General features: G+C 47.4%; 1 protein-coding gene and 1 pseudogene across 2 annotated transcripts in view; one reads left to right on the top strand and one right to left on the bottom strand.

Annotated features, from left to right (window-relative positions):
* The first annotated feature begins 1,994 nt into the window (after positions 1-1,994).
* On the top strand, positions 1,995-2,703 carry LOC100955526 (annotated as a pseudogene). Its single transcript, XR_001161153.2, has one exon. The product of XR_001161153.2 is annotated as a 60S ribosomal protein L9 pseudogene (transcript).
* Positions 2,704-8,993: 6,290 nt separating this feature from the next.
* IFT43 (intraflagellar transport 43) overlaps positions 8,994-23,266 on the bottom strand; it is a 115,349-nt gene continuing 101,076 nt past the window's right edge. Inside the window, exons 6-9 of the mRNA XM_012803524.2 lie at positions 10,284-10,356; positions 9,938-10,013; positions 9,376-9,438; positions 8,994-9,251 (exon numbers count right to left, since the gene is read on the bottom strand). Of these exons, the coding sequence (XP_012658978.1) occupies positions 9,132-9,251; positions 9,376-9,438; positions 9,938-10,013; positions 10,284-10,356 (332 nt within the window). The 3' untranslated portion in view covers positions 8,994-9,131. The remainder of the gene's footprint in view (positions 9,252-9,375; positions 9,439-9,937; positions 10,014-10,283; positions 10,357-23,266) is intronic.

The raw sequence follows: 23,266 nt of genomic DNA, 5'->3' as shown, positions 1-23,266 counted from the left end.
CTGGGAGGAGACTAAAGAGACTAAATTCCTTTGACAGATGCCTGTTGTGGGCATTTCCGTTCCTCCTTTTCAGGTCTCCTCAGTTGGATGAGATCCCAACTTGGCACACACATGCAGGAGCCTTGATCTACCTCCCTCTCTGAATCTGCAGCCTAAGTCACATCCACACCCCAGCCAAGCCACTGAGGCCCCTGAGGCTCATGGCTTTGGGGATGAGGCTGTTCCCCATGCCCTTAGCGGCTGTGTCCTCTCAGCCTTCCTAGGAATCTTCGGCCACCTCTTCTAGCTGAGCCACTGCAGGCCCAATGTTTGTATCCTCTGGAAAGCAGATACCAAAATGGAGTTGGATGTGCAAGAGATTTGCTGAAAGTAATGCCCAGGAAAGATGAAAAGGGAGGAAGCAGGAGCAGCAGGAAAAGCCTTCAGGTGATGATGAAGGTCTGATGGCTGAGAAAGGGAGGGGGTAGAAAGGTGGACAGGGTCCCCAGAGGCTCAGGCTGCAGCCCAGCTCTGAGAAAGTCTCAGCCAGCCCAGCAGGGAGTATGGTACCAAGATGGCCACAGAAGAGTCCTGTGCTAGCCAGAGATTGCCAGCCCTTGTACCACTGCTGTGTTTGGTATCTGGCAGGTGCCACCTGGTAAGCCTTGGCCTGGGACGCTGAGGCGGAACCTGAAGGCATCACTGCTGGAGGCTGTCCATTAACCACACACCTTGTATAAGTTCTGTCTTAAGGGGCAGCATCTGAACGGTGGTATGCTGCAGGGCAGTCCTCCTCGTGAGCCCAGCAAGGAGACACTGCTGGCAATGGATGGTGCTCAAGGCCTTGTTTTACTCCTCAGTTGCCTGACTGAGGCACTGGCAGCTGCTGTAGGAGGAAGAGGCAAAACTCCACCCTCGCTGTTTGCTGAGCTGGAGACTCTTCCTGAGCACATAACATCAGCTCCAGGTCAGCATAGAGCAAAGAGCTAAAGGGGCTGTTATTGGCTTTGGAAACATCCCAAGACAGGACTCTGCTTAAACTCTTGTCAGATCTATGCTGGACAGGGTTAGGCTTCCTGATCTGAGGAGGATCACTGGGAGGTAACTGGACCTTCTCCAGAATGCACCTGATTTCAGGTTAGATATCAGGCAAGGGTCCCGGTCTGCAAATCAGGACTCGAGTTCCAGGCTCAGACACATGACCTGGGTGGGTGTCCTTGGGGAAGAGAATCTCCACTGCCAAAATGAGGAGGGTGGGCAGGGGTCTCAAAGCTAAATGCCTTCAGTGGCCAGGCAGGAAGGTATACAGGGAAGGGGTGGAGGCTGCAGAATAGCCACTCTTAAAGCAGCTGCTGCGTCTCAGCTTAACTTGATCCTGCCATAGGGAGGGTAGTCCCAGAGTGGACAGATGTCCTAATTAATAAGAGATGCTAGACATTTAATTTTAACATGAAACCTTATTTATTTATTTACTTTGAGACAAAGTTTGTCACCCTTGGTAGAGTGCCGTGGTGTAACAGCTCACAGCAACCTCCAACTCTTGGGCTTAAGCAATTCTCTTGCCTCAGCCTCCTGAGCAGCTGGGACTACAGGCGCCCACCACGTCTGGCTATTTTTTGTTGCAGTTGCCACTGCTGTTTTAGCTGGTCGGGATCCGGTTCGAACCCACTACCCTCAGTATATGGGGCCAGTGCCCTAGCCACTGAGCCACAGGTGCCAGCCAACCTTTCAGTTTTAAATGCTGCTGATTAAACAAATAAAAAATAGCATGTAAGTCAAACCCAACATATCCTATAGGTCCACATCAGCCTGAAGTCCTCCAGCTTATGACCAGAAGGTAGATGCCCACTCAGGTCTCATCCATGCCTAGTGCTTCTGACTTGTGATCAAATACAAGTAAGTGGTCACTGCCTGTGCCTCCTCAGAGTGACCAGAACTGATCCTCACTGGGTGCTTTTTTTGTCCAGGACAACTTGACAGGTGTTATTAGCTCTCTTAATAATCACAATAGCGCTCTTTGCTGCATCTCCGCGAGAATGAAGACCATTCTCAGCAATCAAACTGTCGACATTCCAGAAAATGTCGACATCACTCTGAAGGGACGCACAGTTATTGTGAAGGGTCCCAGAGGAACCTTGTGGAGGGACTTCAACCACATCAATGTGGAACTCAGTCTCCTTGGAAAGAAAAAGAAGAGGCTCCGGGTTGACAAATGGTGGGGAAATAGAAAGGAACTGGCTACTGTTCACACTATTTGTAGTCACGTACAGAATATGATCGAGGGTGTTACACTGGGCTTCTGTTACAAGATGAGGTCTGTGTATGCTCACTTCCCCATCAACGTTGTTATCCAGGAGAACGGGTCTCTTGTTGAAATAAGAAATTTCTTGGGTGAAAAATATATCCGCCGGGTTCGGATGAGGGCAGGTGTTGCCTGTTCAGTATCTCAAGCCCAGAAAGATGAGTTAATCTTTGAAGGAATGACATTGAGCTTGTTTCAAATTCAGCTGCTTTGATTCAGCAGGCCACAACAGTTAAAAACAAGGATATCAGAAAATTTTTGGATGGTATTTATGTCTCTGAAAAAGGAACAGTTCAGCAGGCTGATGAGTAAGACCTAAGAGTTGTCCAGCTGCAGCAAGATACCACATGATATTCCTTAACATCTCTTTGTAATTTCAGCAATGCAATAAAGGATTCTTTAATTTGGAAAAAAAAAAAAAATAATCACAATAGCCTGTAAGACAGGAATTCCTTTCATCCTCACTCTACAGATGAGAAAATTGAGGCTCTAGGATAGGGATTTTCAACTGGGGTGCCATAAAATTTTTTAAAGATTAATTAAATTATTTCTGAAAGAAGTTCAAAGCACAGGAAGTATATTCTTTTTTCTTTTTACTCTTTTTTTGACCAACATAATTTAAGTGTGCCACGGAAGTTTAACCATAGGTTCAAGTGTGCCGTGAGATTTTTAAAAAGGCTGAAAAACACTGTACTAGGAGGTGGGGGATCATGCCCAAGGCCAGACAGTTGTGACGTGGAAGAGCAGAGACACGAACCTGGCCTCGCCCTGGGTCGCAGCCAGCGTGCCCCCTTGCTTTGCTCGTTCTACACTGAGCGCCAGCTCCCCAGAGACACTTCAGCATCAACCAGCCTAAGCATCCAGGGGCATTCTGGAACTAGCTCTTCAGAGGAAGTCCCAAGATTCCTGTGCACTTTCCATCCAGGGCTGTGGTTCCTCCTGCCCCTGCAGCTGCTGCCCCTTGTGCTATGCCTCTCGTCTCTGGCAGGATGTGTGGTGGCTGGGCTGAATCTACTGCTGCTGGAGATCTGGAAGAGATGAGTTTTGCAGGACTCTTTCTGTTCTTCTCGCAGCCCCTTCACTGCCAGGTGTTTTTTGTGGGGAGCACACAGAGGGGCTGCTCTCCCTCCTCCCCGAGGCAGCCCCATTGGCTGCAGCTGTAGCAGATGTTCTGGCAGGCTGGCCGGCCAGCATTCTGTGGGAGCCAAGAGCCCTGCAGCCCGGGAATTCTGGGCTAATGCTCAGCCTTGGCATGGTCCCCTCTCTCGCCGACCCCTCCAGTCCAGGTCACCACGACAGATGCTGGGAACATATGCCGTGAATTAATTCACTCCGGCTCAGCCACAGAGGAACAGCCTCTTTCTCTTTCTGCTCCCACTGCCCTTGCTTTCTGATTTCTATCTCACCAAAGAAAAATCGGATTTCTCCCCTGCCTTGCACTCCCTCCATCGGGCTCTCTCGTCATTATCCTGAGCCCACGGCCAAAGGCATTTGGCTCCCAGAGTCTCCCTCACCCTCCACAATCCCAAGTAGGATCAAAGGGCTGAGAAGGAGCCCAGATGTCCCCTTCTCCAGCTTTTGTCTCCAGATAGATTACATCCCAGTTTTCCAGGAACTGGTGAGTTCTCATTTCCTTTTCTTAAGGGGAGTTTGTCTCTCCCTTTTAGGGGCCAGAATCTCCCCCATTCTACTAGTCTTTCCCTATATCTAACTGAAATCACTCTTGCCACAATGAATTTTCCAGAGAGAACTAGCAGCTCAACTTAGGGAGCATGCGAGTATTGTTATTTCTCATCTTCATCTTTCCTTGAAGGAGGGGCTGGCAAACTTTTTCTGTAAAAGGGCCCATAGCAAATATTTTAGGCCTTGTAGGGTGGACGATCTCTGTTGCAATTAAGCCCTGCCCATGGCAGCATACAGCAGCTAGAGGTAATGGGCTTTTGCAAACAAATGAGCAAGCACAGAAATCAGCATGGCTATCCTTCAGCAAAACGTACACAAAGAATGGTGGCCTGGATTTGGCAGATAGGACGTAGTGTACTGGCCTCTGGTCTAAGCAAACCAAGCCTACCTCTGTTATTTCACCGTGGAGGGAAGCTGCCTCTCTTTCTCTTCTCATCTGTACTTGGCAGCAGACCAGGTGGGCTCCTCCACGCATGCAGAAAGGCCCTGTCTATTCCTCTGCTAGCTTCTGAGCTTCTTGAGATCAGGACCATGCCTTATTTGACTTTGAACTCCTGGACTACACATGGAGCTTGATAAAAAATGCAAACAAAACCCAGTTTTATACTGGAAGAGCTTAGAGGCTAGTGACAAAAACACACAAATGAGCTCTATGTTCTCAAAACAGATTAACTAAATGACAGGAAGAAGGAAGGGAGGGAGGAATCAGGAGAACAAGGGTCCTACAGATTCAATGTCAACCTTGGAGAAAATTAAGGAAACAAGAAAAAATTAAGTACTTAATTAATCCTGATACCCTAAAGCACTAAAAACATACAAATAAATAAATAAAGCCAATGTCCTGGGAAAGTTTAGCAGTTTCTTAAAAGTTTAACATAAACATACCGTATAACCCAGCAATTTCATTCCTGGGCATCTACCTCAGAGAAATGACGTAGATTAGTCCACAGAAAGACATACATGAACGTCCAAAGCAGCATTATTCAGATAGCCAAGAATTGGGAACAACCCCAGTGCCTACCAACTGGTGAACAGTTAAACAACTGTGGTGCACATCCACTCAATGGAATACCATCCCACCATCCCACTGTAACGAGAACTGCTGGTCAGTGTTGTAGCATGAATGACCCTGAAAACATGCAAGTGAAAGCACCTGGACTCAAAAGACTACATATAACCTGAGTCCATTTACAGGAAATGTCCAAGAACAGCAAATTTATAGGGACAGAAAGCAGATCAGCAGTTGCCTAGGCTGGGATGAGAACAGGGATTAACTGCAAATGGACACCAGGGAACTTTGTTGGATGACAAAAACGTTCTGTAATAGAAGTATGGTGATGGTTGCACAACTCACCACTAAAATCACTGGCTTGCAGACTCTTGATAGTACACTTTCAATTCTATAGTGTATAGATTATCTCTCAGGAAAGCCATGACAAATAACAAAGCTGGTGCCACACTACCCTTCTACCCGTGGCTGAGAGGTGATGTCTGAGGGAAGATGGGGTGGTATCCCCTAGCAAACTGCAGGTGGTGTTAAAAGTGTCTGCTGTGACTTTTCCTGTATTCACTTTTCCACCTCATCCGGCTCTCAGATCTAATAACAGCAGCTGACTGTTACTGGCTGCTACAATCCTAAGAGGATAGTACTAATATCATCCCATTGTCCAGATAAGAAAACAGGACATAAAAGGAAATACCTTATTTGAGGGCCCACAGCTGCCGAGTGGCAGAGCCAGGACTGGAACCCCATTATGCCTGGTTCTTGAACCTGTGCTCTTTGGCCTTAAGGAGAAAAGCATGGTGCCACTGGGACAAGTGGAGTGGGAGTGCTGAGCTTCCCTATCTTGCTGCAGCAAACGCTATCTGAAGGGCAGGTCGCCAGCCCCAGTGCGCCCAGAAGACCACTAAGCAGAAAGGTCTTGATTTACGTAAGTAGCACATTCTGGTGGCATTGGTGGCACTAGTTTTCATCTGGAGCACGTAGTTACAGAAGCCTGTCTGGCATGTCCTGGGGTTCAGCAAAGATGACCAACAGTCAGGGGTAGAGATGACTTCCATAGGCCACAGGTCTGCCCAGATGAGTTTCTTGCTGGAGTCTTTCACTGGGAACTGCCAGTTTCCAGGGAGCATTCCACGCGGGGGCCTATGATGCCACCCTGCCTGCCCAGTGCACTGGGTACACCCCTGCTGGGAGGGGCTGGCAGCAGCCACCTGACCTTTGGTCCGTGGCAGACAGATCTCATTGCTCCCCTCTCCCTCAATGTAGCACTATGATCTCTTCTTCCAGGCCGAGGCACGAAGAGGCTGTGCAGGAGTTTGAGGGAAGTTTTCCAAAGGCTGGCTCATCATAGGAGGGAGGGGACCCACGTGCCCAGAGGCTTTTCTATGAGAAGCCGGGCCTTGGGGATGAGGCAGAGCATCTCCTTCCCTCTGTGCCTCCTGCCCCCAGGCACCCTAACCTCCTGCTACTCCTCCAATAGGTCAGGCATGGGCCTGGCTCCTTCCAAGCACTGTTCTAGCACTGAGAACTATTCCCTGGACACCAGTCTTGCTCCTTTCTTCACCTTCTCCAGGTCTTTGTTCAGATGTCACCCTCTCAGGGAGCTGCCCCTAACCACCCTACTTAAAATTGCAGCCCCCCCATCCCAGCACTCCCTTCCTTGTGCCTGCTTTATTTTTTTCTCATAGCATCTATTACCGCCTGAAATATCATTCCCCCCTCCAGAAGGTAAGTTCTACCAAGGAAGGGAGTTTTGCTAAGACCCAACCTGGTGCGTAGCCTGTGGCAATCAATCATATTATGAAGGAATGGACCGCCCCAGGAGAGCCCAGCCTATGGACAGCATCTCTGCAGTAACTAACACCCAGCACCAAGACACCAGGAGACGAGCTGATTCTACCCCAGCCTGCACAGAGGTGACGTGAGCTAATCTGGGAGAAACATAAGGAACCAGTCAGCAAGCCACGTGCAGGCAGCACCACCAAGGCTCCTCCACGCCTCTACAGAAAACCGTATTGCTGGTGCCTTTGAATGCTGCTGACTCTGCCATGGCCTCTTGGGCCATCTTCTTGCGAGGCTCTCTGAAGCCTGGGGTATATGACACCACTGGTTGTAACATAAGGAAGATATGTGAGAAGTCAGATAAACCCCAGGAGGGTGTAGACACTGGAACTACATGTCATTCCACAGGGACTCTGAAGATGTGACATTCAAATGCTAGCTAAAAGGAGGAAGCCCAGCACCAGCATGGCCAGGGCACAGGACAGATGAAAGAAGACTTGGTCACACATGGCCTGAACCTAAGTTGTCTGAGCCTGGCTCATTCAACTTAAAGCTATTCCTTACCCAAGTCCATGGGCTTCATCCCTACCTTCCTGGAGCCAGGACTCTTGAGCTCAGCCATTGGTGACAGGCTTCCCAATGCAGGTCTGACTGAAGCCCCTTGCTCTGTAGCCACTCCAAGGACAAAAATGGGAGCTGAGGGATAGTGGCAGTGAACTTCTTTCTCCCAGTGAAGTTCTAATTCTGCCCGCTCTAAGCCAGATTACTTTCCCCAGCTGAAGTCAGCAGAAGGGAAACAAAAACACAGGTGTTAAAAGCATAGTAGAGTAAGACAACTTGGTTTGGAATCTCAGCTTTGCCACTGAGAGGCTTAATAATCTTGGCCAATCTCTTAATCTGAGCCTCAGTTTCTTAATCTGTAAAATGGGAGAACCATGGCATCTGCTTCCCTGGGAGGCTATGAGGATTAAGCTGGTGGATTCCTATGTGCAGAGCCCAGCACCTGGAGTGCAGTGAGAGTTCAACAAACGTTAGATCTTGTTACTGCTATTGTTAGAAAATAAAGGGAGGATGGAAGCCAGTCCCCAGCCACTTGCTCAGGCCAACTGAAGACCTCCGAGGTTATCAGAGTCCTGAGGCAGTTGAATTTGCCAGTAATTAAGGGACTAGATAGACAGCCTTTTCCCCATGGGTTTAAGAATGATTTTTCTCAAGCAAAATCAGCCAGGATGGAAACTTTTCCGTGGCCATGGGAATTATTCCAAAGAGGGGCTGTCTGGGCTATAAGTGTGACTCTGGGAAAGAAGGAAACAGGACCCGAAAGCCACTAAATCCCTGAGTTTATAATTAACAGACAAGCACTTGCTCTGCCTGTGCTGGAGCCACTCGCCTCGCCAGGGAAGGGCATGGTAGTCATACAAAAATAACCCCCCAGTGGGTTTTTGATGTGTTGAGCCTCTTTGTTTTTCTGAATTTTAATGAAGGGCTTTCCAGGCAGGATAACAGAAGCACTGAGGAGTGGGCCCTAGCTGCTGCCGGCCTGCACGGGTCTGACACAAAACAGCATCTGAGGGAGGCAGGCACAGAGAGGTCTCAGTCCTCAGATATGTCTTGGGGAGAAAGAGAAAAACAAAAACAAAAGAAGTCTCTGTTTAGGAAAAAGGTAGGGCTCTGCTCCCAAACTCAGCACATGAAGGAAAGAGGCGCTAGTGGTACTTAAGGGGGTTGTCTAAAAGTAGAGGAGAGGAAGGCCCAGGCTCCCTCAGAGAGTTTCTGTGGCATTCTCAGGGCTGCTAGGCTGGCCCTGGCCCATGAGAACCAGAAACAAGGTTCCAGGAATGTTTCTGCTGGCAGCTTTTGGAGCCTAAGGCCTGGGCTGGAGGGAGAGGAGGAAAAGGAGGGCTGTCCCAACTGCCACCAGAGCCTGATGTGAGTGCAGAGGGGATGGCCTTCTCCAGCATCCTGCTCCCTCAGTGACAGCTGCCTCAAAGCACGTGAGGTAGGTGGCAGTGCCGCTTCACACCAGGCTCTGTCCCCCAACATCAGTGGGCAGCTTTTTGTGACCTCCCAGGAAGCGAGCAGCTTCCAGTGGGAGCACCCGTTCCTCCTCCCGAGTCTAACTTGCCCTCACGCTCTTCAGCAATGTGGAATGTTCAGAGTTCTCATCAGATTGTTTAAAAGTTGCCCTCCTTCACTTGTGCTGAATCTTTTCAAGAAGAGCTGGAAATAAATGGAAGAGATGGCCACGAATAAAGCAATTTATTTCCATCGAATGATCCAATGTGGTCTGTAATATTTTACTATAAAATACTCCCTATAAAAACCCTAAGCTGCTTGCAAGTGTCTTTTGTTTTAGGCTTGTTGCAGAGTGGAGGTTATAGGTCAGGTGCTGCTGGACTGGCCCGCAGGGTCCTTGTTCTCTGTCTGCAGCAGGTCCCACTCGGCCAGGAGCTCCGAGGACACCTCAGTGTATAGGTGGTCCCAGTCCCAGCTGACGTCATCCTACCAAATGGGGCAGGGCTAGGTAAGATAACAGCCTTTCCCCTGGAAGACAGCTAACTTCTCCCACCTATCCAGGCCAGCCTGGCAGCCAGCTAGTGACAGGAATGACAAGCTGCTACGGTACCTCTCGAACTTCGGGCTCTGGTGCAAGGACTTTAGTAAGGAGCTTCAGGTCGATCTCGCCATCCTGTGAATGCAAAAAGAGCCAGGCCAGGCACCTCAAGGGCTTTTTGCAACTATCTCTTGCAAGGTGAGGAGGATTAGTATGTATGTGTTAGAACTCCCCAAGATAAGATCTCCAGAAATGCCTTAATAAAAGAACAGAAACATGAGTGCAGCACATGGCCACGGAGGACAACGGAAGGCAGCAACTCCCTCCATGCTGGGCACGCTGCGGGGGTAAGGGCCACAGCTGACAGCAGCACATCTGCAGGGACCCAGGGCAGCAGGGTACCCTTGGGTGCCAACTGGGCAGCCACAGAAGCAAGCAGCAGCCTGGCAATGGGAAACACTGGAATATGCTGGGTCCAGAGATGCTGTGAGATGCCTGGGGATAATCCCTCCAGCAGAGGTTTTGTTGCAGCCTCAGACCCGTGGAGGAGCTGCTATATGGCTTTGGGGGAGCTGAGCAATCATTCTAGATGCTGCCTGGAGCCTGCCACCCTGTGCAGAAGCTGTCCACTCACCAGCGTCTGGAAGGCTGAGTACTTCATGAGGTCATTGTCCAGGTCACGGTAGGTCATCACCCGGTTTACCTGGATGCTGCAGGAAGGGAGACTGTAAGACCCACAGACAGGCCCAGTTCCAGGAGTGCTGCTGGGCACATCCCCAGAGCCCTGTGTGCAGCTGGGGATGACCAAGATGGGAACAAACTGTCCTAACAAAATGGGATCCCTGGGGTGGAGCCCATCACCAGAAAGATCTGGATCTACAGAGGATCTATCAGCAAAGGTTCACTGTGGATGTTATTTGGAGTATATTAATTTATATATTCTTTGCCTCTCTACCAAATTTATACCTAATTTAACCTACCTGGGAGGGGCTGCCACCTGCAAAACAAAGTCTTCTTCCTGTACTTCTTCCAGATCCGGAATAATAGGAATATCTGCAATGAGAAGTGGAGGCAAATTGTTCACAGCACAAACAGGGATCTCCTGGCTTCTCCATCTTGTACTCACCTTCAACATGCCAGCCATGGGGCTGGGAGCCAAGGCAGAACGGACAGTCAGACATCCTGTCTGGCCTCCAGGGCTCCCAGTCTAGGGCCATGGGCTAATTCGGGTGCATATTAGCATCAGAGGTGGAGTTTTAACAATTTCTGAATCCCAGGCCTTACCCTAGAACCCCCTGAAGTAGATAGAACCTTCTAGGTGGGGCTCAGACATCTGTATTTTTCCCCAAGATTTCTTTGGTGATTCTGACACGTGCAGAGTCACCGGAGTATATTTCCAAGGAGAATATAAAAAAATGAGAACAGACTCCCGAACAGCACTGGAGGAAGGGCTCATGAGACGGAAGAAAGGGAAGTGACGAGGGGCCACACATGCCCAGAGACAGAGGAACCCAGAACATGTGGTGTTTCCCAAAGTGAGGTGACTGTGAGTGCCACCTCCTCATGACCTTGATCTCTATGCATTAGCTCCACAGTGCAATGACAGGGCCCCTAACCTGCGTCTTCAGGGCATTTCCCACTAATGATATAACCTGATCGTCAACACTAAGAGGAATAAGGGTCTCTATTTGCCAGGTCTAATATAACAAATGATGCTGATCCTAACACACTTTTCTTGGAGTCTCACAGAGATTTTCCTTCTCTAAACTCTTTAGACACAATTATAGGAGCCACAAGGCCATCTCTTTCATCAGTTTAACAAAGTCATGAACACAGAGAAACTGAGAGCCAGCACGTCACTCAGCTGTAGCAAATTGCTTAAGTTACCAAAAGTTGTTCATCTTTTCATGTGGACAACCTAACAATCTAAAGAAACATTTCCTTCTCCAAGTGAGTATCACTGACTGGTTGAGGGGTTTTGTTTTGACCTATCAGAGCATGAATGAATACATGAATGAATGAGGGGAAGGGAGATGGGGGGAGGCCAGGTGGGGTGATAGTCTTAGAATTCTCAAACCAATTGCTAACATGGAGAGAAGGAAAAATCTCAGAGCAGAGAGACTAAGAAACACTACATTTCTGCTGCCATGGATTGAATTTAAAAAATTTTTTTTCTTTTTTTTGAGACAGAGTCTCATTTTGTCATCCTCAGTAGAGTGCCATGGTGTCACAGCTCACAGCAACCTCACACTCTTGGGCTTAAGAGATTCTCTTGCCTCAGCCTTCCAAGTAGCTGGGACTACAGGTGCCCGCCACAGTGCCGGCTATTTTTAGAGATGAGGTCTCACGCTGGCCCAGGCTGGCCTCGAACTCATTAGCTCAGGCAATCCACCTGCCTCAGCCTCCCTGAATGTTAGGATTTGAATTCAATTTTATATTTAAAAGAGGCACCAAATTATTCCAAGAACTTGCCACTTTCAGCCTATTCATTATTTAGACTTTGCGATTGCTCCAGTCAAGCTAAGCCAGAGTATGTGTCAGTTCCAAACCTGGTGTCTTTATTATTACTCCTGGCTGTGGAGGAACAGATGCTATACCTGGAAAAAGAGAGTGTGCAAGGGAGAGAGAGACACATAGAAAATTAAATGGAAAGAGCTAGAGAAAGAAAGTGATAAAAAGAGTGAAAAGGAAAAAAAAAATAAAAAGAAATTGCTGATAGGGAAAATAAAGAAGAGACACATAAGCCACCCCCAAAATAACAAGCCACATTCACAAGTCCTATATCTAGAAAGAGCTGTTCAAAGCTTAGATCCTATCTCTCTATCCTGTTAGAGGATTAGAGATGGAATTCTCTAAGATTCTATTTCTTATGCTAATGGAAATTTAGTTTTCTTTTTCCCTCTCGCTCTGAGTCATTAACACAGCCCACTGTGTGTGCTGCTGACAGTGCCGTTGTCCAGGCTGGTGGGACCACACAGGCCCTGCAGAGGGGCAGGGAGGAAGCTGGCTGTGCCATGCGCCATCAACAGTGTGATAGTTTTGGAGTGAGCCAGTTAGCTGCTCCTGGCTCTCCTCGAGTGTGCAGTACAGCCTGAGATGAATATTCAGAAGTTGGTAAGAAAATGCCCCATGCTGAGTTTAGGGCTCAGGACAGGGTCTTCCCAAACTCCCCTTTCCCTCCACAACTTTAGCAGTTGGGTCCTGTCAACCCTGCCCAGCTTCTTGGAGCTCTGAGGAATTACACTTCTGCCCAATGTCTACTCTCACTCCCCACGCGCTTCTTTCTTCATCCCCACCCCCCTCCTCCAAATGTGCACAAAGAGTGTGGGACTGGCCCATCTGTGACAGATCAGAGGTCAGCTCGGGCCTTGGCAAAGGGGCCGCACAGAGTGGCGCTGATGGGGCTGGCCACACAGTGGGATTTCTCTCTAATTGGAAGCCTGGTGCCCAGCAGAACCCGGTGAACTGCCTGAGTGGGACAGAGCCAGCGATGACAGCCAGGCCAAGGCAAGCTGGAACATTCCGGTGCAGTGACAGCTTGAGCCATAGCAACAGAGGCAGGCCATCCAACTCCCCATCCCCAGTGGAACAGGTGGCCATGGAACAGGCTTTGGGCAAACTTCAAAGAACTTCACAATTTAACAATTTCTGATTTATAATCACAGACAAGTACTTATGTGTACATAATACATTCTAGGGAATAATTTTTTTTCTCTCTTGCTCCTTCCTCCCTCCCTGTCCTGTCTTTCTCATATCACCACGAGCCAACATGGAAAAAAGAAAACGGACTTGAGAAATCTATCTCCTCACAAAATTACCTATAAGGAATGATACCTATAAGGTCCCAGGCAGAGACAGGGACCTAACCTGCGTGTGGAGACTGCTGACCAGTCCGCCTCAGCCTGACATGCACAGCACATGATTTTAACAGAGAACAAGAGGAAGACAAGACTCAGTGCTGGCATTATTAGAAAGCTATTTTAAAAAACCCAAGAATTACATTTACTTTAGTCTTCTTTTCTCCTCTCCTGCTAATATGAAGAAGAACATTAACAACAGCCACGAGGTTAGGAAAGTGTAGACCGTATAGAACTCCTCCAAAACAGTTCTGGAGGCAGGACGGTCAGTTCCAAATCCTGGCCCCAGCATGTCCTAGTTGTGCCCACCTCATATGGTTGTTTTGGTATTAAATGCAATAATAAACGCATATATTTTTTGAGATACAGTCTTCCCCTATTGTGCCAAGTAGACTGCAGTGGCGTCATCATAGCTCACAGCAGGCTCAAACTCTTGGGCCTAAGTGATCCTCTTGCCTCAGTCTCCTGAGTAGCTGGAACTATCGGTGCCCTGCATCATGCCTGGGTAATTTTTCTGTGTTTAGTAAAGATGGGGTCTTGCTGTTGCTCAAGCCAGTCTCAAGTTTCCAAGCTCAAGTGATCCTCATTGCTTTGGCATCCCAAAGTGCTAGGGTTATAGGCATGAATCGCTTGGCCTAAAAGCAATAATCTTTATAAAATAAGTAATAAGCATACTATGCTCAGTACATAATAAATATTCAATAGCTATTCTTACTGATGTAAACTGATTACAATATTGTGGATATAGAAAAAGTATATGGCTCCATCTTCATTTTCTTATTTACTCCTGCCTGGTGTTGACCATTTTCCAGAAGAGAATGCGGAGGCTGAGCAAGATTAAGCAGCCTGCATGAGGGGAAAGCAGGAATAACCAAGCCCAGCTTCCCACTCTAATTCTGCTGCATTGCCTAGGCTGTTCCATACCCCTCCCCCTCAGCCCCAGGGTTTTCTTAGCCCATGTAGAATACCTTCAAAGATGCCTCCTCCTATAGTGGAGGGGTGAGACAACTGCCTGTAGTTGGGATATCTTTTACTTTGCCTGAGACTTTGTCCTTTGTTCTGGGGTATTTCTCTAAGTAAGCTAAGTCCTCTCCCTCACCCTCACCACTGGAGAGCCCAGAGACTCTACCGCCCACCCCTGTGTCTTATGAAGCACCACAAGGAGAAAGAGGTGGCTGGGCACCTCGAGCAGCCGCAGATGAAAGGTGAGGTAAGAGAGCTGCGACATCCCCAGTGTCATAGGGGGAGCTGGTGACCTCATCTCTTGTCTCGGTTCCCCGGTAGGCAGGGCCATTCTTGCTCACAGCATCCACAACTCTCTGTCCCAAACCTGACCACTTATCTAAGAGGACCCCTAGTACTGTGCACTTGCCCCTGCCTCTGCGTTAGCTATCTCACGAGCGGTTCAACTGTTCCTCTGCACCCGTGGTGCCCACTAGCCACACTGTGGGGAGACTGCATTTGTCCATTTGTTCATTCACTCAGAGAATAGTGGCTGAACACACCCCATGTAAAAGGGGCTGGGCTAGGCAGAGTCAGTAGCAATAGCAAACAGACACAGCCCTTGTTGTCATGGAGCACCAGGCTGGTGGAGGCTAATAAACACAAATAAATGCACTGCTATCAATTAAAATACACACTAGGAAGGAAACTAACTGGAATCCATGACAGACAATAACAGGGAGACCTAATTGTTTTATCTTTCTAAAATAAAAGTAGCATTATAGGTGGTAATAAATTCAAATGCTATAGAGAAGTTTAAAATAAAAAGTTTTCCTTCCTGCTATGAGACCCAGTCATCTCCCTAGAGGGAATGACTGTTAACAATTTCTTATATATGTTGACTAAAAACAATATACGCATACCATAGCACACATGTCCTTCTAAAAAATGTCTGCAAATGGAATCATGCTACACATATGTTGTTATACAACTTGCTTTTATCTTTCCTTATCAAAACATGTCACTTATTCTTTTAAATGACCTTCTGGTATTCTATTGAACAGATGCTCCATAATGTATTTAATCCAGGCCAGAGGAGATTTAATTTTGAGAGGTGGGGTGAGGAGCTAGGGAAGGTCTTTCTGAAGTTCACATAGTGCCGCTGAAGCTAAAGCAGCAGGACTTGGCAGAGTAGAGAACAGCATGGGCTGGAAAGCTGGAAAGCTGGAAAGCTGAAGGCAGGACAGTGTGGTTAGTGTGGGGCCCAGGAGAGAACAGCACGGGGTGAGGCAGGAGAGGGTGTCCAGTGCCCACTAGGGAAGGACTTGCACGAAAACCAGCCAGGAAGCACGTACCGGGTACCCGCTCCATGCAAGACGACTCCTAGAGGCACATTAGGGGAAAACCAGGATGGACTAAGCATGGCAACGCTGGCAAAGGGAGACTCTATACATTACAAATATAATAATAAAACAGGAGAATGAGGAAAATGTAAGTCCTTTCCTTGGTGAATCATCTCTGAATACAATAGGCAGAAATAAGGGCTTTCTACTTTGTTCTTCCATAATACTTTATTCATGGCCACAGGGTAGAACTCGGTACCTTGCAGGAGGGTAGAGTAAATGAAATTTGCCCCAAGTCTACCCCCTAAATGGTGAACAAGCTGAGAGCAAAGACCGCATCACAGGCGCTTCTGTTTTAGGATTGGCCAAAGAGAGGACAACTGAACGGAACTGAATCAATAGACATTTCTTTGATTTGAAAGTCACACAAATGGAAGAGCCGTGTTGATCTTCTCTACATTGTTCCAATTATAAGTGCTACTGAGTCCTAAAGTTGCCTAAGTAGGATGCATGTCACAAGAACAACCAAGAGTAATCCTTGGATACTTCTGGATTTGATAACATTATAGCAAAGGATTTGCTTCCCTTGAGAGTTGCAAGTCTCACAGGGAAAGGCCTGTGCATATGTAAGAATCAGTGGATAAGTGGGGATGGTTTCAGAAGAGTCATCCACATTCAGCCCCATATGGATCATCTAGCTTCCATCCTGAGGTGGGGTCACACATTCTGTGGACACACCCAATAGAAGCTTGTTAACACCCAGCAACAGCAGTAGAAAATCCAATTCAAAAAGAGACTGACAAATGGGAAACCAGAACACCAATCTGCCACCACTCAACAGGTCTACCCACCAAATCAATTACCAGAAGAGACCACAGAAATGACTAAGTGGTGCCTAAATAAATAATGGAAACCTACATGAATACCAGATCAATTACAACTGGTTTCGAAGATGTGAGAAACTGCCATTTACCCTGAAATACATTCATTATGGATAATATCATCACATACACACCCACTGAAATGCTAATTACCTAGCAAAGTCCCAGAAGGATCCTTTTCCGCTTTCGTGGCCAGACAGTAAAAAGCCTACCTGCCTCTTCCAATGAAGCCAGCCCCGAATCTCTGGGATGCATTTTGTGATATTCTGCATTCAGATCCACCTGCTATTTGCTTGTCTGGGTAACACCAGAACAGAAAGTGATTTCTTAGAGTGGACTCAGCTTGCAATGAGTACACCTCAAGCACTACCTTAGCTCTTTACCTGCAGCAAAAATCCAAGTCTGGCAGGAAGGAAAAACGGAGGCAACATCCTAATCTGGTCCATGGGTCCCTCTTTGGCAAAGATGTTTTAGGCAGGGCGCTGCTTCTTATCTGTGACCTTTATTAGATTTCTACTCTGCTAATTTTCTTCATTGGGAGTTCTGCACATAATTCCCTGGTCGTGTCCAGAAAGGCTTGTATATAGGTACATAAAGTCTCTATTCTCTAGCATTTTCTCACCCTGACACCTTGGTAAATGGTACAGGTGGTTGGCTGACCTCACAGGCTCCTCAGGGTGCTTAGAGACAACACCCGTGCCCTCACTTCCTCTACTGAGCTCCCAGCAGCAAACACCTTACTTAGTTACACATCGCCTCTTCCCAAACTTATTTCCCACACCGGACCCTGTCCACTGCAGAGTGTTAGGAGCTGTTAGGGGCTCACATCCACCATGCTAAGTTCAACAGCCAGTCATCATGAAAGGGATCTGGACATCCTGCTTAAGGACACCCCAGTAAGAGCAGTCCAGATCCCCCCCCCAGTCTGTGCCCAAAGTCAATGGGCATTAGCAGAGCTTGTAAGCAAAAAACCCACAATGTCCATATTTTTAGGAGATGACCACTAAAAACCAGAGATCATTATAATTTTTCTCTGCAGCTGCAAAACTTTGTTTTACTGAATGCTGTTACCTTCTGCATCACGTACAGAGAATTTTAAACAGGCAAATGGAAGAAGGTCTGATTGAAGATGAAGTTAAGTGAAAGAAATTGGTCTCATTTAGCACATGACAGGATTCATCTGTGTTCCCAAGTCCACTGAGGTGGCATCATGGGCGTTTCATATTCATGAGCTGCTGCGACACTATGTCCCCTCATTTACAAAGAGCCGTGTTCAGCAAATTCTGTCCCTGTGGACACCCCGTGCATTTCATGGTCTTGTCAGAAAGACATCAAACGCTCCAGTAACCAAATACCAGAAAATGGCTTTAATTAGTGGATCTCAATCGTATAAATAATTTTTTTTCTAAGTGAAAAAATGGAGAATTTTTTTAAAAGAGAAAAGAAAAGGGGAAAGCAGTAGGCAACAGGCTTCAAACACCCGAAGGAACAAGGGAAAGAGGTGTCTCGGAGGAGCTTCCGAGCAGTCCCTTGCACTCCCGAATCAGGAGACATGGGGCACAAACACGTCTCCGGTCCCCCTGGCAGGTCTGCTTTATGAAGACTTGTCCCTTGTGATTGCACCTGATTAGAGCCGGGTCCAGGCTGTACCCATTACTGGCAGGTGAAGAGAAAAGAATCTGTAAATGGGCGTCGCCGGCTAGAGCCGTGCTGTGAAGCTGCAAAATGGCAGTGACCACAACGTGTGGCCCCAGGACAGAGTGGGGCATCTTGTCAGGAGCCGGGCCTGGGCAGGTCCCTGAGGGGGTGTGTAATGGGGATGCAGGAAGAAGATGCCCTGTTCCGGGCAGTTTTTTCCATCTGTGTCCCATATGTTGAAATGCCTCCGTGCTCCTGCCAAACCGAACCTCTCCCAGTACTGTTGGGGAAAAAGATCACAGATCTTCAGACGAGGAAGATCAAAATTGTTGATTGTTCCTCACAGCCCCCCAGCTGTGACTGCTCTCTTGGCTGTCAATGGGTTGGAGAGGGAAGTTTGGAGTGACTCCTGTTTCTGAGAGAGAAGCCAGGCCGCAGCACAGCTGGGTTCTGGCTGGATCATCAGCAGACAAGTGGGTTTGCTAAGAGCGTTGACTCAGCGGCTGGTATTCTGCAGTGCGAGAAGGCCTGACCTTGTTGTGTTACTCAGGGAGGGATGCTGCCACGCTCTGAAGGAGGCACGAGTGCAACGCCCCAGACGGAACCCACCCTATCATCCGCCCACGTCCACAGAGGGGTGGCAGTGCAAGGTTCATTGAAAGAGTGAGCCGTACAGCAATGCAAGGGTAGCACTCAGCAGAGACAAGCAGGGAACAGCACCCATGCCCTCGGGAAGGGCCTCCTCCTCAGGCCAGGAGCCTTATGTGAATCAGTGCTGAGAAGACCCGAGTCACCTGCCAGGGTGACCTCTATGGAATGTCATAACTGGGTACTGTCAATTGAAGGAAGTGAAGAACAGTGTTCCTCTGATAGCACTCTCAGAGCTTCTGCCCGTTCCAGCTGTTATTTGTGGGATGTGTTAAGGACAAGGAGGGGTAAAGGACTTTAAACGTGATGAAGGAACGAAGTGGCTGGAAGGAATGGATGTGGAGAAACTCTCCACTCTCTTCAATAAGACCCCAGATGAGTGATACGGCATTAATGTGACAGAAGGTGGCTGCTCAGCCGCCAGTAAAAGTATGTTAGAAAACAGGCACATCTGATTCTATTTCATCCTCTCCGTGTTACACTGAAAAAAAACAAGACAAACTACACTGCTTTTATTCTAAATCCTTAGGTTTTGTGTTTTTCCTTATATATATTTATTAAAAAAATGCTCCTTTGATCGGTGCCACCCGTGACACCCCCACATACGGAACGCTTCTGAGCGGTTCCCTCCGCACAAGGCCACTGCTGGTGACAGCCAGCTGGTTTTGATCACAGCCATTCTGAATCGGATTTTCATAAGATAGATGAGGAGTCTTACTGCTGCTCTCTCTCTTATCAGATGAGAAACAGAGGGGGAGGGGGAGGACGGGTCCTGAGGGAACAGCGCAACAATCAAGGGCTGCATGGTTCTTTCTCTGTCCCTCCGCTGCTGCAATTTTCAAAGGAGTTTGCCTCGGGCACTTTTAAATGATGGTGTCTCAATTCTGTAATCATCTTTCAAGAGCTTTCTCTTAAAGGGTCTTTTAGGTAAACCTAGTCCGTCAACCACACTTATGGACTTAGGAATCACATTTGTGTCCTCCTGTGTGTACACACACGAGTACACAGACACCGAGGCGTGTGCACGTGCAGGCTCACCATCTGTCAATTTTTAGAAAGCTGGTAGAACCTGAAGCAAAACGAGGAGATCAACCATTTGGCTAACAAGTTTGCCTCCTGCTAGGGTAACAGGGTCCCTTACTATCTCCTGCCCAGATTTCTGCCATACTTAGGTTTTGTTCCTCAGGTTCTTTAGAAATTAATCTCCATGTGAGATGTGTCAGAAGGAAAAGACTTCTCCAACTGAGGGCTAAGCGATAAGGTTGACTAAGTCCAACCTTGGGTGTATAAACACACCTGTCCCTTCCCATCTCACCTGGGTGCTATGTGTCAGCCTTCAGTCTGAGAAATGAACCACAGCCATCTAGTCAGGAGAACACCAACAATCACCAGTCATCTCAGGCCACAACCTGCTGTGTTTTTGGTTATGAAGACTACATGGAGCAACTCTGCAACTCCATCTGTCTTTTTACATTGCAGAGAACACTGCGCATTTCCTTATATATTCCTCGTCATTTGAAACATACCTCCTACAACACTGAGCTTCTGTTTCTTTCTGACAGATACAAATCTGAGCAGTCTAAGATCTCCCTGGGCAGTCTAAGATCTCCCTGGGCAGTGGTCCTTGTCAGTGTGGGCCCATGTCCATTCAGAGCCTCTCCCCTCTCTCATCCCTCATCCATCTGCTCCTTTCATGGTTATGGGAGGTGGAGAAGTGCCTGTGCCTCTCCCTGAAAGCTGGAACACTGCGTATAGTCACATCTGGGATAGTCTCACAAATCCAAATGGGATTAGCTGTGTTCTATCCTAATCCCATCTTCTGTAGTCAGCTGGGACAGAATCCAAGGAGTTAACGGCATACACACCCTGCTCTCTGTAATGATTTCGGGGAGATTTAACTCTCTTTTACTTCTGACAGTGCTTAATGTTGGATGATTTGCTATTAATCACAATCCTCTAAGCAGACTACAGCACGACAGAATGCTGACAGAGCCTTCTCTCTGTGTTCCTGGAGGAAGGTTAATACAACCTGCTTCATTTAAAACACACATACATGCATGGCACAAGACTTCTGTTTCATGGTTCCCATGCTACCTCTTCAGATGGGGACGTGCAAGCAGCTGCTCACATGAACAAGGAAAATGGAACCCATGTTTGGGCAGAAATGTTGCATTTGGGAAGTCTAAGGTAACCTAGGGATTTCAAGGCCTCTGTCCTAGCCCTGACAGTGCCGGTGGAGGTCTGGTTGAGACTCTTGTTATGTACATTGCAGCTGGACTAAAGTAAAACAGAATATAACTGAGATGACAAAGAACAACTGAAATTTGCTCCAAGCTTAACTCACTTCTCAAAAGTCCCCTGACATTCTGCCCTGGGGGTGGTAGGGGGGCAAGAGAATGCAGTCAAACCAGTCGTTACCACATTTGCTGACATCTATTCCTACTGTCAACTCCTAGAAACCTGTACGTATGATGGTGCGTGCTCCTAGGGCAGGGTCATGGAACCTTTAATCACTCCCTGCAAAACCCAAAACCAAATGAAACAACTTACCTTGCTGCATTAAAGAAACTTCTGGGAAGTTCTTTGTTAACTTTTCTGTTGTCTTACTCACTCAGGGGAAACAAGCTCTGACCAAAGCCACACTGGGGAGTAGAAAAATCGGCCCCTATGGCCTCCAGGGTCTACTCTACTAGTAGAGTTCATTTTTCTTTAGCTGCCAGGACTGTGGCTTTAATGTCCTACGAAAGAATTAAATTTAGATTCCTGGTCCACAGAATTGTAGTTGAGGATGTATCTGATCAGGAATCAGGAAACCTGGGTCCAGGATCTGCCCCTAATTTGCTGACTGAATCAATTACTTGTCAACTCCAGTCCTAAGTTCCTGTATCACCAAAATGACATCCTTATTCTGGAGTGTCCATTGGAATACATCTGGAGTTATTTTTTTTAAAGCAGCTGTTCTCAACCTGTGGGTCATGACCCCTTCTTAACAATGAAAATACATTGAGGCATTAAGAAGGTTGAGAACCACTGTTTTAAAGCCTTTTCTGCAGATTTGCCTATGGAAGTCTTTCTGAATGTTCCATAGTCACAGTCATGCCTTGCAAATAAAGCATATCATCTCTTTTGCTTAGACTCACTGTAATAAAAATTCATCTTCTATAATGCAATTAAGCTGCATGAATTCCACCTCTGATTCAAACCATGATCTGGCACCACCAGATCATATTCTGCATGGTCTCCTGAGTGTCTCATGTCTCTGCGGTGTAAATTTGTTTCCTCTGCTGTGTCTCAAAGAGGCAGGATGGCACAGGAGCTACAAACTCAGCACTTCCTGGCCCAAGCACTACCCTGTGGAGTCTTGGGTTTTACCAAACCTCCCAAATTCTCTAATACTCACACAGAGACCTGTAAAAGTCCAATGAAACTCCTTCCTCTCACCCTGAAGTAGTTTCTCACCTCTGGAGGACTCAGCATAGGCACTCTTGAATTCATTATGTAAAAACAATCTCAGTAGATATGATGGAAAAGAACGCATAATGAGAGGGTATGCTGCTTCCTGTCACAAGAGCTTTAAAGGGCTGGTCTCTCTGGCTTGCCTCTATCCAGCCCAGGCACTGCCGCAGACAAGACTTGGTAGTGAGAGGATCAGCAGAGCAGAGGATACAGCTAACCAGTAAATCTGAGAACCAGGATGGATGGGCAACAGGCTTCTGGGAAAACAAGTGAGACGGGCTTCCCCCATAAGCAGGGCTGAGACACCAGGGTGATTAGGAGACAAAAAGACCACACCTGACTCCTGGTGCTGCCACTTACTCTGCAGCAGCTCAGACTGGCTCAGAAAAGCCACTTGCCACACTTTTAGGAATTTTATATGCAGGCTGTCAAACATAAACATCATTAAGGATGAAAGTATACACCCTCTTAATTAAATAATATTCAAAACAAAGGTAAAAGTACTTAAAACTCACCACTTCCTAAATTTTACTCCATTTTACTTAACTATGCCCTCAAACTCTGTAGTGAGTGATATCATGTTGGTAACTTGAAACCAGCCAGGATGGAAGTCTTTGCCCCATAGTCATTGGCAAACATTACCAATCAGGACTCCCCCCACCCGCCAGAGCTGATTATTAAATATTTACCAGCACATCACTGCTTATTAGCCACATGACCTTGGGGAGTTATTTAGCTTCACAAAGCTTTCACTTTCTTCTCTGTAAGATGGAAGTTAGTATAATGTCTGGCTTACAGTAAACACAAACAATACTATTTCCTATAAGAATGCCCTCTTTTTCAAGTTTCGTACCCAATATCCCATAAACAGAACAAAGCTTAACAAAGCAGAGACAGAAGGTGAGGGCCGCTTAATCCTCCTTGGACCAATGAATACCAGTCCACTTCACCCCAGCCCCAATTCTGCTGTGGATATGGAGTTCCCAGGTGAGTGGGTGTTAGGGAAGGCTAGGGCAGCTGAGGAAGAATTTAGTGTCTAGTCCTGGTAACTTTGAACTTTTTTTTTGAGACACAGCCTCAAGCTATCCCCCTGAGTAGAGTGCCATGGCATCATGCTCACAGCAACCTCCAACTCCTAGGCTCAAGCAAGTCTCCTGCCTCAGCCTCCCAAGTAGCTGGGACTACAGGCGCCCGCCAC

The sequence above is a fragment of the Otolemur garnettii genome, unplaced genomic scaffold (assembly GCF_000181295.1).
Source record: "Otolemur garnettii isolate 467f Iridium unplaced genomic scaffold, OtoGar3 scaffold00020, whole genome shotgun sequence".
Classification (NCBI taxonomy): domain Eukaryota; kingdom Metazoa; phylum Chordata; class Mammalia; order Primates; family Galagidae; genus Otolemur; species Otolemur garnettii.
This window is presented reverse-complemented; position numbering and strand designations above follow the sequence as displayed.